Source organism: Mus pahari, chromosome 22, assembly GCF_900095145.1.
Source record: "Mus pahari chromosome 22, PAHARI_EIJ_v1.1, whole genome shotgun sequence".
In the NCBI taxonomy this organism is placed as follows: domain Eukaryota; kingdom Metazoa; phylum Chordata; class Mammalia; order Rodentia; family Muridae; genus Mus; species Mus pahari.
The window spans coordinates 49,756,817-49,772,018 of record NC_034611.1 but is presented as its reverse complement, the minus strand read 5'-3'; the positions used below and the strand labels follow the sequence as shown (position 1 = coordinate 49,772,018).

The 15,202-nt window shown below is 47.9% G+C and overlaps 2 protein-coding genes across 4 annotated transcripts in view; one reads left to right on the top strand and one right to left on the bottom strand.

Moving 5' to 3' along the window:
- Positions 1 to 10,078, top strand: part of Zbtb5 (zinc finger and BTB domain containing 5) — a 21,881-nt gene extending 11,803 nt beyond the window's left edge. For both annotated transcript variants that reach the window (XM_021222082.2, XM_021222083.2), the window contains exon 2: positions 7,026 to 10,078. In XM_021222082.2, coding sequence (XP_021077741.1) covers positions 7,030 to 9,039 — 2,010 coding nt within the window. In that variant the 5' untranslated portion in view covers positions 7,026 to 7,029 and the 3' untranslated portion in view covers positions 9,040 to 10,078. The remainder of the gene's footprint in view (positions 1 to 7,025) is intronic.
- A 1,563-nt stretch (positions 10,079 to 11,641) lies between these two features.
- Grhpr (glyoxylate and hydroxypyruvate reductase) overlaps positions 11,642 to 15,202 on the bottom strand; it is an 8,842-nt gene continuing 5,281 nt past the window's right edge. For both annotated transcript variants that reach the window (XM_021222291.1, XM_029533298.1), the window contains exons 7-9: positions 14,325 to 14,460; positions 13,240 to 13,370; positions 11,642 to 11,948 (exon numbers count right to left, since the gene is read on the bottom strand). In XM_021222291.1, coding sequence (XP_021077950.1) covers positions 11,827 to 11,948; positions 13,240 to 13,370; positions 14,325 to 14,460 — 389 coding nt within the window. In that variant the 3' untranslated portion in view covers positions 11,642 to 11,826. The remainder of the gene's footprint in view (positions 11,949 to 13,239; positions 13,371 to 14,324; positions 14,461 to 15,202) is intronic.

The following is a 15,202-nucleotide window of genomic DNA, read 5'->3' as shown; positions in this document are numbered from 1 at the left end:
GGTTCTGGCTCTTTCGCCTGCTTGCTATGTGGGACTCAGCAACTGCTAGATCCTTGGACTTCCATTCACAGCTACTACTGAACCATTGTTGGGAACTGGACTGCAGACTGTAAGTCATCAATAAATTCCTTTACTATATAGAGACTATCCGTAAGTTCTGTGACTCTAGAGAACCCTGACTAATACAGTGGCCATCAACCTAGACACAGGTTCAGTTTCAAAGGATGGAGCAGAACACCCGACTGACATCCTCTGCACTGCATCCTCTGCACTGCCTCCCACATGCACAAAGCACAAGCGCTTGGACATTCATGCGTACAGACACACAGAATCATAAGATAAGAGTATGGCTACTGCAGGCTGTTCTGCTCCCCTGGTAGTTACTTTCCAGCCACAGTGCCATTGGTTGCTGCTATACACTTATGAGGTCTGTGGAACAGGAGTTGCCATTGTGGTTGTTCCCCCAAGATCTGATCAACTCTGGCCTGGTTGGGAAGACCAGGGTACAGGGCAAGTGAGCTTCTTGGCACGTTGCCCTCACTTGCAACTCCTGTGAAACGTTAAGTGGTCTTTGTAAATTTGGAGATTACAATGATATCAGGGCAAACAGACAGAAGCCATGGAAGCTGTAGTGTGTCACAGTGTGTCACAAAATATATCCTTTTGTCTGATAGCTGCTCTTAGTTCTTTATGCAGCTCTGCGCTTTTATCTATTTACTCTGGAAGGCTGGGGTTCCCTACCTGTGCTCAGTAACTACATTGTTGGTTTAGTTTAGTTTTGTTTTTGGCATTTTTGAGAAAGGGTCTCACTATGTAGACTTGGCTAGCCTGGGATTTAGAAAGTCAAAGATCAACCATGATTTTTACATTTTGTGTGTATATATATTTTATATATTTATGGGTGCTTGTTTGTTTGCTTTTTGAGACAGGATCTCTCTGTAATTCTGGCTGCCCTGGAACTCACTATGTAGAGCAGGCTACCTCAAACTCAATGTAAGCCTCCTGCCTCTGCCTCCAGAGTGCTGGGACTAAAAGCACAAGCATTATTATTGTGTATGTGTTGTTTTCAATCCCATAGTTCCACTAGGCTTGTAGCTAGGAGACAGTCCCTTGTTCTACCCTTTTCCTCCAAAGTTCTGACTCCTCAGAGGCAGTTGTTTTCAAATATTTGAGCTGTCTTCCCCCGTTGACTTCTGAACAGGATTTCAGTGATTCTGAGACAGGCCGTCAAATGGCATTCTTATAGGGAAGACCTTTATCACAGCACTTCTCTCCCTGCCTCCCAGGCACATTTGGCTCCCTCACTCTCCCAGTCTTGGATATGGCTGGTGCTCCTAATATTATGACTACAAATACTGTCCCAGTTGAACAGCATAGTGTGATATACTGAGCAGCTGCCTTTCCCCCCACCCCCAAATACTGCCTCAATTTGAAAATACTTGTCTTGTCTTTTTTTTTTTTTTTTTTTTTTTTTGAGACAGGGTTTCTCTGTATAGCCCTGGCTGTCCTGGAACTCACTCTGTACACCAGGCTGGCCTCGAACTCAGAAATCTGCCTGCCTCTGCCTCCCAAGTGCTGGGATTAAAGGCGTGCGCCCGGCCCTTTCTTTTCTTTTCTTTTTTCTTCTTTTTTTTTTTTTTTTAAAGATTTATTTATTATATGTAAGTACACTGTAGCTGACTTCAGACACTCCAGAAGAGGGCATCAGATCTTGTAACAGATGGTTGTGAGACACCATATGGTTGCTGGGATTTGAACTCCGGACCTTTGGAAGAGCAGTCGGTGCTCTTACCCGCTGAGCCATCTCACCAGCCCCTCTTTTCTTTTTTTTTAAGTAGGAAGAATTATTTTTATTATCTTGAAACAAGGAATAAAGTAAAATTAGGTATAAACTATTTATGCTTATGGCTCTTTTGCACCTATAAAACCCAAAGCAAGCTTCAGTGAGAAGCAAGGGGAAGCACATAGGCACAACTTAGTAAACAACATCATTATGATGGGATTTATCATGAGGCTGTACTGAGAGTTATCACTTTGCATGCCTTCATCACAGAAAGCCTTGGGTTCAGCTCTATGTCTGTGTCTGTATTTTAATTTAAAAAATATCCATGGGAATCCCACTGATGATGGCCACTTTTTTTTTTTTCTTATAAAGGACAATTTATTGGGGCTGGCTTACAGATTCAGAGGTCCAGTCCAGTATCATCAAGGCAGGAGGATCTTCATCTGAAGGCTGCTAGTGGAAGACTGACTTCCAGGCAGCTAGGAAGTGGGTCTCACTTTTATGTGGCGACTCAACACGTTGCCTGGGAGGGGATCTCAGTGAGGGACTATCTGGATTAGGTTGGCCTGTGGACATGCGTATGAGGGATTGTCTTCATCAGGCTAATTGAGATGTGAAGAACCAGCCTAAGTGTAGGTAACCCTATTCCGTGGGCTGGGCCCTGACCAGAATGAAAAGGAGAGAGCTGAGCATTGAGTTCATTGCTCTCTACTGTGGATGTGACGTGACCAGCCACTGCAGCTTCCTGCCATTTTGACTCCCCTGCAACAGTGGACTTCAACTTGAGATTGTGAGCCAAGAAACTTTTTCCTATTAAGTTGCCTCTGTTAGGGTATTGTATCATAGCAACAGGAAAAGAAGCCAGGGTACCACCCCTTCTCCTCTGGCAGAAGGGACATATGGCTTCTTGGGTGTCCACTAACACATCAAAGCTCATGCTGGCCTCCAGACTCCTTTAGTATCGCAAGTCACTGTGGCTAGTTAAAGCCAGGCTGAATCTGAATCGTCCTGTTCGCCCTCCATCTTCCTCCTCCTCTTTTCTCTTTTCTCTTTTTTTTTCTCTTTTCTCTCTCTCTCTCTCTCTCTCTCTCTCTCTCTCTCTCTCTCTCTCTCTCTCTCTCTGTGTGTGTTTTTTTTTCTCTTTTCTCTCTCTCTCTCTCTCTCTCTCTCTCTCTCTCTCTCTCTCTCTCTCTGTGTGTGTGTGTGTGTGTGTGTGTGTGTGTGCGCTCTGCAGCCCGCTGCCTCCATACCTTGTTTTTTCAATGATGTATCTTTGGTGAAACTGTTCAATTCTTGACATTTGGTCACATCAGAGCTCTCCATTCCCTGTTACCCCTTGGAAAGATTACTTAACTTACAGAAAAGTAGTACAGAAGAACAGACAGGAGATGCATCCACTGTGGCCACATTGGAGGAGGAACCGAGGTTAGAGAGGTCCAGTGACTTCCAAGTCCACGTTAGGAACCCTGGCATGATGGTTAGGTGTAAACATAGCATGTGTGGTATCCATAATTGAATAACCCCAGGTCTAGGTGTAGCTGTTGGCATCATTGACCCATCTGTTTGGGGCTCTAGTCTATAATTCTTGGGCTTTGTTGTTTCAGTGCCTCTCTCTATGGCTTCTCTCCTGCCAAGGTTTTACAGCCCCTCTTCTGTTTTCTTTGTTATTTGTTGGTTTTGTTTTCTTAGCTTGCTTAAGTACATCCTTTAGTAATTTTCTGAGATGGGAGAGATAAGAGATACTCTGTGAATTCTTGCTTCTCTGAAATGCCTTAGTTTACCATCATAATTGATTAGTAGGCTAAGAGTGGAGTTCTCTGTTGGAAATCATTTTATTGGAGAATTTTGAAGGAATTATCTTTTAACCTTCAATATTGCTTTGAAAGAGTCTAATGCTAATTTTATCCCAATTCTTTGTAAATCTGTCACTACTACCCCACCACTGGATCCCAAACTCACTCTTTTTTTTTTTTTTTTTTTCGAGACAGGGTTTCTCTGTACAGCCCTGACTGTCCTGGAACTCACTTTGTAGATCAGGCTGGCCTCGAACTCAGAAATCCGCCTGCCTCTGCCTCCCGAGTGCTGGGATTAAAGGCGTGGGCCACCACGCCCGGCTTTCTTTCTTTCTTTTTTTTTTTTTTTAAGTTTCCACAATATTGCTTGATGATTTGTGTGTTTGTGCATACACAGTTCAGAGGACAACTTGCAGTTCCCAAGACTGAACTCGGTCTTGGCAGGAAGTGCCTTAGCTTCTGACCCACTCACCAGACCCTGCATTATTTTCTGAATCACTTTTCCACTTTCTGCCTTTGAGTTTCTGAGGTTAGAGTTAGGCTTCATTAGCTAATCTTCTGTTTGCTGTTCAGTTTTGTTTCTCCTTTGTCTTAATTGGGGAGATTTGCTCAATCATTTCCTTCCAATTCTATTAACTTAATATTCTTTGCCATTTTGAATTCCAGTACTACTTTTTCTTTCTCTCCCTTCCCTGCCATTGCCCCTTCCTTTCCTCTCTTTTCCTTGTCTCCCCTCCCCACAGGCTAGCTTTGACCTAGTATACCTACTTCAGCCTCCCTAGTGCTAGGATGACAATCATTTGCCATCACAGGCATTCAGAAAGAGCACTAGTTGGACTTCGAAAAGATCTGGGTTCAATGCCTTAAATCATTTGTTTGTTCCAAATGTTCCTGGGCACTGCTCTGTTTATTTGGTACTTTGCTTTCATCAGAATTATTCCATTTTATGTGTTAGGAGTATTTTCCCTGCATGTATGTCGGTGTATCGCATGTGTACCTGGTGTTAGTGGAGTCCAGAAAAGGCTGTCAGATCCCCTGGAGCCAGAGCTACAGACAGTTGTGAGCTGCCACCTAGGAGTCACCTGTGTCCTCTGAAAAGCGGCCAGTGCTTTAACCAGGGAGCATCATCTCTCCGCCCCTGGTGCTTGTGTTAAGAGGGTTGTTTTCTTCTCAGTGTGGGCTACTCCTTGACATTCCCAGTAGACTGATTGGAAGCTGAGTGAATGGTTTGTCCTTGGAGATGAATATGTTTTGCCATATGGGACCTAAGTATTTTATTGGGCTTTCCAGTTATCCTATACACACAAAAGTCCAGTCTCCCTGGGAAGTCTGAACCTGACCATTCATACAGTCATTGGGCAGATAGAGGTGGGAGCTGGGGAGGGGAGGTGTGCAGACTTTAACCCAGAGCTTCTCTTAACACCCATCACTCTCCGGGGCCTCTCAGGAGAGTCTGCTTCAGCGCCCCCTTCCCGGCTGTCAGAGGCAGGGGCCCGTGCTTGTGCCTGTTGCAGCGGCGTCTTTATCAATACCTTTGAGTTGTCTGTTTATTAGTCTTTTCTCCCCAAGGGTGCGGATCCATCTCGTAGGTCCTTTTCTCTATAGCACTAGGCATGCTAGGTGTTCTGTGTGCATCTGTGCCCCAGGCTTAGCAGTTAATTCATTCAGATCCCTGTCCGCGGGGCCAGGGTTTCTCCCCTGGAGAGGACGAAATGGACTGTGTTTCTGTGGAGGGCACAGAAGGGCCTCATTGGGGTTATTGACCCTGTCTGTGGCATACAGACCTGAAATGAGTGGGTAGCTACAATGTTCCTACAAGATGTAGTCATTTCTTAGATAAAAGTAAGCAAGTTTTTATTTCAAATAATTTCAAGAAATATGCAGATATTTACTGGGTCAAGACTCAGAATTAAAAGACCATGTGGGCCCTTCTTTTTCTCTTTGAACTTGTTATAATAAAAACTTTCAAGTATATTTAAAAACATACTTTTAAGGTAAATTTACTGTTCTGTTGGTAAATATTTCCCTATCTCTTAAAAATACTGCTTTTCAAAAGAAATAACATGCTACCTAAAGGAAGAATGATGTGATGTTATCAGCTGTTAGTGATACTGTGAGCAGTCCTTTTGCTTCGTTCTGTGGGTGCCCTGTCATTTCTGAAAGCGTGGCTTTGGGTTGAGCTCATTTGTGACCTCACTTTATTATTTTCTGTTATTTTTAAGGTACAGTCTATTGGTTTCTGCATTATAATGTATAATGTATTACTGTAAAACATTCTATCCATGTAATCCATGTGCTTGTAGCAAGTTTGTAAGGTAGGACACAACTGTTCACACACTGGGGTCCCCCCATCCCAGCTCCAGTTCAGTATTAACCTCTATACATTTGTGTGCCCTGATTTGATTTTATTTTTTAGCTTTTATTTATTTTTATTTCATGTATATGAGTGTTTACCTCTACATATGTCTTTGTACTCTGTGTACAGTAGCCAAAGAGGCCAGAAGAGGTCATCAGTTCCCCTGGAACTGGAGTTAGAGGTTGTGAGTCACCATGTAGGTGCTGGGAATTGAACCTGGGTCCTCTGGAAGGGCAGTCAGTGCTCTTAACTGCTGAGCTATCTGTCCAGCCCTGCTTTATACCTTAAAAAAAAAAAAAGTCTCCAAGAGAGTGCTGGCTTCAGGGCTGCAGTGTGGGGTGTGGGAGGGGAGCGCATGTTTGCAGTCTGCTTCCGTCTCTATAGCTAGTAATCTTCTCTGCTATCGATTTGCCCTTTTCACTAAGGTTGCTAAGGCTGCTGGAATTCACTGTTCTAGGGAATGCTGAATGCTAACAAATTTCAGCGGGGCAATTCAGCCTTTCAGTGGGGCTTTTTAAACAGAGACCTCAGTGTTCTAAGCAAGTTCCATGAAGGGCTAATGGATCTGGAGCTTGAGCTGAACTGACTTTTGCTCCATAGTTGACAGGGTTTTATATGTGGGCCCATTATTAGATGTCACAAGCTTTAAAAGCTCCAAATGTGGCCAGCAATTCTTTAAAATTGCACTTATTTGTGTGCGTACATATGTCTATGTCCCCTGATGGGTGTTTAGTGGTCACAGCACAGCTTTTGGGAGTTGGTTCTCCTCTTCCTCCATGTGGGACCCAGGGATGGAACTTAAGTTTGTTAGGCTTGGTATCAGGAACCTTCTTGTTAGCCCTGACCTCTCCCCACCCCACCCCCACCCCCTTTTTTGGGGGGGAGGGAGACAGGGTTTCTCAGTGTAGCCCTGGCTGTCCTGGAACTTAATTTGTAGATCAGGCTGGCCTTGAACTCAGAGATCTGAGTACTGAGATTAAAGGCTTGTACCTCCATGGCCTGGCTAACACACCTCTCTTAGTGCATTCTATGTTCTGGTTCTGAGTTAAGCTTTGTTAGGTCTTAACACTTTTTCCCTTTGTGTCTTGTATAGGACAATGGATTTTCCTGGTCACTTTGAGCAGATCTTTCAGCAGCTGAACTACCAGAGACTTCATGGGCAGCTGTGTGACTGTGTCATTGTCGTGGGGAACAGGCATTTCAAAGCCCACCGCTCTGTGCTGGCAGCATGCAGTACGCATTTCCGAGCACTGTTCTCAGTGGCAGAAGGAGATCAGACCATGAACATGATCCAGCTAGATAGTGAGGTGGTGACAGCTGAGGCCTTCGCCGCCCTGATTGACATGATGTATACCTCCACTCTCATGCTAGGGGAGAGCAACGTTATGGATGTCTTATTGGCAGCCTCTCACCTGCATCTGAACTCTGTTGTTAAGGCATGTAAACATTACCTGACGACAAGGACGCTCCCCATGTCTCCCTCTAGTGAGCNTGCTCAGGAGCAGAGTGCCCGCATGCAGCGCTCTTTTATGCTGCAGCAGCTGGGACTCAGCATTGTGAGCTCAGCCCTCAGTTCCAGCCAGAGTGCTGAGGAGCAGACAGCCCCCATGAGCTCATCCATGCGCAGCAGCCTGGACCAGCGGACACCCTTCCCCATGAGACGCCTTCATAAGCGCAAGCAGTCAGTAGAGGAGCGGGCCCGGCAGCGCTTGCGATCCTCCATGGAGGAATCTGCCATTTCAGATGTTACTCCAGNGAGCGGGCCTTNNGGAGTTCATTCCCGGGAGGAGTTTTTCTCACNGGATTCTCTGAAAATTGTGGATAATCCTAAACCCGATGGGATGGCTGACAACCAGGAAGACAGCGCCATGATGTTTGATCGACCTTTTGGTGCCCAAGAAGATGCTCAAGTGCCCAGCCAGTCAGATGGCAGTGCTGGCAACATGGCCTCTCGGGCAACTCAGGTTGAAACTAGTTTTGAACAAGAGGCAGCTGAGAAAGGCAGTTTCCAGTGTGAGAATCCTGAGGTTGGCCTTGGGGAGAAGGAACACATGAGAGTGGTGGTGAAGTCCGAGCCCCTGAGCTCTCCTGAGCCGCAGGATGAAGTGAGCGACATGACCTCCCAAGCAGAGGGCAGTGAGTCTGTGGAGGTGGAAGGAGTGGTGGTCAGTGCCAAGAAGATAGACCTCAGCCCTGAAAGCAGTGACCGGAGCTTTTCTGATCCCCAGTCCAGCACCGACAGGGTCGGGGANATCCACATCTTGGAAGTCACGAATAATCTAGAACATAAGACCTCTTTTAGTATTTCCAATTTTCTCAACAAGAGCAGAGGGAGTAACTTCAGTGCAAGTCAGAGCACTGATGACAACCTCCCAAACACTACCAGTGACTGTAGGCTCGAGGGCGAGGCCCCTTACCTGTTGAGTCCAGAGGCTGGGCAAGCAGGTGGGCCTTCCTCTGCCCCTGGTTCCCATGTAGAGAACCCGTTCAGTGAGCCTGCAGACTCCCACTTCGTCAGACCTATGCAGGAAGTGATGGGCCTGCCCTGTGTGCAGACCTCAGGCTACCAAGGAGAACAGTTCGGGATGGATTTTTCCAGGTCTGGCTTGAGTCTCCACTCTTCTTTCTCCAGGGCCATGATGGGCTCCCCACGGGGAGGAGCCAGTAACTTTCCATACTACCGACGAATAGCTCCAAAAATGCCAGTGGTAACTTCTGTCAGNAGCTCACAAATCTCTGAAAACTCAGCCAGTTCCCAGCTAATGATGAACGGGGCCACCTCATTTGAAAATGGCCACGCCTCCCAGCCTGGCCCTCCGCAGTTGACCAGGGCGTCTGCTGATGTCTTGTCAAAGTGCAAAAAGGCCTTATCAGAGCACAATGTCTTGGTTGTGGAAGGAGCTCGAAAGTATGCCTGCAAAATCTGCTGTAAAACCTTCCTGACTCTGACAGACTGCAAGAAGCACATCCGGGTCCACACAGGAGAAAAGCCGTACGCCTGCCTCAAGTGTGGCAAANGGTTCAGTCAGTCCAGCCACCTGTATAAACACTCGAAGACGACCTGCCTGNGCTGGCAGAGCAGCAACCTCCCCAGCACCCTGCTCTGATCTCTCCTCGCCACAGTGCACAGGCCAGTCTGCACCGAAGCTAAAACTGCTATGGGCAGGCAGCTCCTGCCACTGGACTCAGTCTCACTGTCCAGTGGCTCTCATGAATTTCAGCCAAGAGTAAGCAGAGAACTGTTACCCTGCACATTNCTTAGGGTGGAGGAATGCAGTCCTAAANTAGTTTGTCATTATTGTTAAGAATATNGAATTGGAAAATGAAAGTGCAGAAAACATTTTAACACTATTTTAAAGCTCTGTGAAGCATTTAATTAAATGTCCTGTATCCTGTGATGGGAGTATTCCATCCCTGTACAGCAATGCAAAACATACTGTGTGTAACCAGGTGACTTGGTGCTATCTGAAAAAAAGGCCCTGGAGGACAGGCCTGTCTGCCACAGATGCTTAAAGTGTNTCCTGAGCTAGTCACAGGCACTGCCCTCTGATGGTGCTTACACTGGGTCCAGGGAGATATGCCCTTGGACTAACAGGTGTATAGACTTTTGAATACATCGCTATGGCATTGGTGGTTTTAGTAACTTTTCTGTTTGTTTTAAGAACTAAAGTTGTAATGGAGTGTGTACTTGTAGGAGTGACAGTGAGGTGTTTCTGTCCGTGCTGTGTTAGCAGGGTTTTAACCAACATGTATTTCTGATACTGTATTTGTTTGATGTAAGTGGGAAGCTAGTGTCCATCTTTCCTCTGGTGATATGGAGTCCTGTGTATGGGTTCTCACGGCGCATTTGCCTTTCACTCCATCTGGATGCCCAAGGCCACCCAAGGTCAGCTGCTCTTGACCTTGTCACCTCTCATTCCCAAGCCCCATAGAACACCTCTCCTGGGTGTAACCAGTTAGACTAACCACAGCGGCGCTGCTGCTGTGGTTTTATTCCTGTTCTGTAGCTCTCACAGCTACACCTCAGCTTCCAGTGGTGGCCCTCCTTTAACTCAGTGTTGAATCAGACTTAACTGTAGGAGTGTTCATGTCTCAGTTCTTCACAGGCTCCGGAAGAGTCAGGCAGCCTGCAGCATAGAATTCACCGAAAATACCCAAGATTCTCGGGGTGGCATTCAGTTCTCTGTCCCCGCCTTGCTGTCCCCTGATAATCATGCTGCTAGGGCGGCTGCATCCTGACATGCACCCAGGAGAATAGCACAGGTTCATGTATATCTGTAAGCTAAAGCTGAACAAGCAGAGATACCAAACCATTGTACACAATTCAGAGAAATTCATTTAACTTTAGAGAGCCACATATTTCTGTATATCCTAAAACAAAAATGAACATGTGTCTTCTCTTAAGCTGGTGTGACCATGAATCTATGACTTGACCTGTAATGCTCTGAGAGGGCATGACATCTGAACTGGTTTCCAGGGAAGCAAGACCGAATGGAAAGCTGGACTCCTGCTGCTTAGCAGCTGTGGGAAAGAGACCATTGACAGCAATGGGGTCATTTGAGAAGTTGCTGTGTGGCTTATGGTCAGCAGTCCTGTTGAGACATGATGGGGGTGGGTCTCTATATCCACCTTCATAGGGACCAGTGGGAGTCAGGTGGGTCAGCATGGAGAACCAGAGTGGTCCTGCCAATGTCACACGCATAGACTAGCAGTTGTTCTTCCTGTCTTAGGGACATGGTGCTTCAAGTCTGCCCCCCACCTTGGCTTCAATAAAAGTGGACTTTGCTCTGGGGCCTGTCCCTGGCGCTCGACGGAGCCTGCCTCTCTGCTGCTGGGTGGACCTGGAATCTCATCTACCTCGTAGTCAGTCTCTCCATGTGAGAAGCAAGCTTGAGGCCAGTGTCCTCCGACATGCCGTAGCACTTAAAGATTTCCAAGGGTCCCTGGGAAACAAGCCCAGGGTCACTGCAACCTGGGGTTTCACTGGGATTCTAACTGGGACTGGGGACCTGACTTTTGATTTTTAGCCTTAATTATAGCCCGGCATAATCATGTACAATCTTCTGGAGGTGGCATAAAGTGTAGGGGCACCCTATCAGGTGCTAATGCTGGTCAAAACAGATTTTAAAATTAAAAATTTGTCATATCCATGCCTCTAAACACATGGTCTCCTTTGCTTCAGTTTGGGTTGAAACAAAACAGGGAAGTGCTTCTGTACTGTACTGTACTGCACTGCTGCTATGCAGTCTTTGAATCAGTTCGAGCCTCCAAGATAGGAACGCTCCCATCCTTGAGTTATTTCTGCCTTTCCTGAAGTGCCCTCGCTGTGGCTGTGTGGGAAATTCTGCAGTGCAGTGCTAATGGCCTGGCCTGGGGAGAGTGAAGGTGATTTGAAAGGAGCACCTACCTGGAGCACAGAGGGAGCAGCAGGTAGACACAGGACAGGGATCAAAAGTGGGAATCCTGTCTTCACTACTGCTGACCTACTGTGCTGCCCTGCTGCCTCCTCCCTTGCAGTTTTCACCTTGGTTATGGTGTTGGGTTCAGGCCCTGTGTTTTTCCGGTTCTGCTTGTCCCTCCTCAGAGAGAAAAGGGAGGGGATTTGGTTGAGGGCAGTACAGAAAGCAGAGCCAAGCAGATCCCAGATGCCGAGTCAGCAAACACAAAAGATGCTCTTTTTGTTAGTGCCCCAAGTCATAGACCTAGACACTGGGTCAGAAGTTGTTTAATGCTAGAATTACAGGCTTTTGGCAAGTATGTGGCAAGCCCATCTGCCCATTCCCAGGTCCCCTGAAAACACAGTAGAGGAGGCCTGCCCCAGGCTCTCGCCTCAGTCCGAAGTTCAGCTTGGCTCTGTCTGGCAAGATGTCTCCAGCCCATGAAAGCCCATCTGGCTACAGCTTGAGTTCGCTGGGCATGGCCTCCCCTCTTAGGCCAGCCAGCAAGTTGTTAGCCGCCAGCAAGGACATGGTGTTGCGAGTTTTGTAGGTAGCGCTGCCAATGTGGGGCAGGATCACTGAAGGGAGAAGGAAGCATTGGTCCCAGGCCACCAGGACAAAGGCTATGCCTTAGACTCCTACCAATGCACCCTCTGCCTGTGTCCTCCTACACTTAGGGAGGGTAGATGTTCCCCATGAACCCCATGTTTTTAGACTGGGGGTCAGAGGAGCAAATTCTGAGATGAGATGTCTCCCATCTCCCCCTAAACACACAAAACAGAAGATCTGAACCCTTAAAAAATATGGTAGGCAACAGGGAGTCAACTTGTAGATGGTGAAACTAGCCACCAGCTTGGGATCCTAGCAGCGACGACAACCTTTACCCTTGAAAGTGACAGCATAAGGCTCCTGTACCACGGAAGTAGCTCCGTGATGGAATGCTGGGAAATACTGTAGGTGCCTCTGGTGTCAATACAAGACAAATGAAATGATCTCTAAAGAGCTGCCTGCCTTCCAAAGCTGTATGGGGAGCTAGGAAATGGAGATATGGCTAGCTTTCCTGGCTGTGGACAGTAGCCATCACACCACAGTCAATGTTCTTGTAGGCTGGCCACAGTGATCGGGTCAGGATTGCTAAGAACTGCAGTAATGGGTACCTTCACTAAAGAGGCAGCAAGGACATGTCCAGAATTCAGAGGGACATCCATAGCTCCAGTGCCTCTCGGGAGGCTGGAGACAGAAACAGAGAGGAAAGACAAGCACTGGGGCCAGGGTCTCAGACTACTCCCAGGGCACCGGCATCCTCAGGACCTGTTAAGTGCAGTCTCAGGCTGTGGTCCAGACCTGCAGAAGCCCTTAGGGCAGGACCTGACAATCTGTGACTGTCCCTCCAGGAGACCAGAAACAGAAAACTAGAGCAATTGCACTTGCTGACAAAGTAGCAATAGGGTATGCCCTGGAGAACAAAGGAGGGTGGAGGCTCAAAATGCCTAAGGCTGAAGAGGGGTCCAGACACAGAAGATGCCTGGGGGGCCTGATGGCTGGTGAGCCCACATGCTAGAAAACCTAAAGCTGGACTCTCCAGCCACAACACGAGTTGTTCCTAGAAACTTCCAGATGGTGTCATTACTTTCCCATACACTGCCAACAGCCATTTAGACTAACGTGTTTTCCTCATGAGTAGCTACAGGAGTACGGTCAGCCTCCCTTTAACAAACCATTCACTTCTTGGATCTGTCTGAGCATGGCATGCCTATTAAACAGCCCTCACTGTTTATTACTCTGCATACTCCAGTCCCTGGCTGGGTTAGCATTGCCTCAGCTAGCTCCACAGCGCAGCTATGCACTTGGATTGGACACAGTTCTTACCACAGTTCTTGAGGGTCAGCAGGGGGTGGCTTGGAGGCAGTGGTTCTGGGGTTGTCACATCCAGTCCTGCTGCTGCAATCTGACCGCTGGCTAGTGCCTGGTACAGGTCTTCCTGGTTTACCACATCTCCTCTGGAGGTGACAGTGGTGATGGAGGAAAGGCTCAGATACTCTCTCCACCCAAGCCACCTTTACAACTCACAGAATGCATTTTTTTTCCATTCACCAAGTACCTGTACCAACTTCTAAGGCAGGGACATCTTAGAAAACTACAGGGAGCCTGCCTAAGAGTGCTTGTCTTGACCAGAGTCCTGCCACAGAGTGGCTTGTGACAGAGCTAGTCATGTCTTACGGGGCCAAGAAAACCCTACTTCCAGGAATTCTGGGGGATGGGAGTGCAACACATGCCCTCTACACGCTGTCCTGGATCTTTCTGTAGACCAGGCTGGCCTTGAACTCAGAAATCCACCTGCTTCTGCCTCCCAAGGGCTGGGATTATAGGTATCCCAGCCCTTGGGAGGCTGAGGCAAAAAATGGCAAGTTCGAGCCAGCCTTGGCTAGAGTGAGGCTATCTCAAAAGCAAGGGTCAAGGGTGCCAACCAGGAAGGACGGTGGAGGCAAGGATGGGGGCATTACTCCATCAGGGGATCACTGCCCTGAAGTCACTCATGACAGTGAGTGTTAGGGCCTGTGTCCCCAAGCCCACACAGGCTTGGAACATCAATGAGGTTAGGTCAGGCTCAGTAACATGGAAGATTGGCCTCTGAAGGACCGTACAAAGGCCCCACTCTGTAGCTGGGGGTCCCTGGTGACTTGCTCCCAGAATCACACTCCTGTGAGCCAAGCCCTGAGCAAGGTTGGGCTACTGCAGGGAACCAGAAGGCTGGGCCCTGTGCTGACCCATCTTCCTCTCCCATTTCTCAATGGGCCTTTCCTGTATTAGAGCTGTTGGTTTACAGAGGTTGATAAGACATCCCGAGCTCCCTCGTCACCAACCAATAGAGAGAGAGAAACTCCCAATCACTGCAGTAGGCACGCCCCTCTCCAGTGCTAGGGGACTCGGGGATGAGGACAACACTCAGCTACCTGCTGATGTTGATGAAGATAGCTGTGTTCTTCATCTTCTGGAAGAAATCCTTGCTGCAGAGCCCCACGGTAGCGGGTGTTAAGGAGCAGGACACGACAATGAAGTCTGACTCTGCGGCCAGCTGAGCAATAGGCACTGAGAGAGGAGAGAGCTTCATCAGAGACTGACCACCAGGGAGGGGCGGCAAGATGGCAGAGACCAACGACATGGGGCAGCTCCCATCGCCCACAAAAGAAACTCCCAGGATTCCAGGCAATTCCAGGGCTCTAGAGACTGAGGCAGGAAGGCTACCTTGACTTTGAGGCCAACCAGAACTATATAGTGACAGTATCTCAAAAAACAGAATCAGAGGGCTAAAGAGGTGTCTGTCTGTAAAGTGCCCATTGCATAAGCAGGAAAGCCTGAGTTTGGATTCCCAACACCCACCTAAAAACCTGGCCAAGCCTGTAATCCCAACCCAGGGGAGATGGAGACAGGTGGTTGGTTCCCTGGAGCTCCCAGCCTGCCATGCTAGCCACATCTGTGAGTTCTAGGTTCAGTGAGAGACCATGTCTCAAAAACTATGATGGAGAGGTTGTAGAGGTGGCTCAGCAGTTAAAACTATCATGAGAACCAGAGTTGGGTCCCAGCGCCCATATAACAAGCCACACATCCTGAGTAAGCCTGCAATATTAACTCTGAGATGGGCAGAGACAGACCAATTGCCAGGACTTCCCACCCAGATGAGAAAACTTCAGGACTCATGATGGAAGTCTGTGCTCCTGACAGGCTCCCCATGTCTCGAGTAGGTAGACTGAATAACACCTAAGGATCACGGAAACCCCCAGATACCTCAAGGTCCTGCATCCTTTCTGTAAAATCCTGTCTCTCTCTCTCT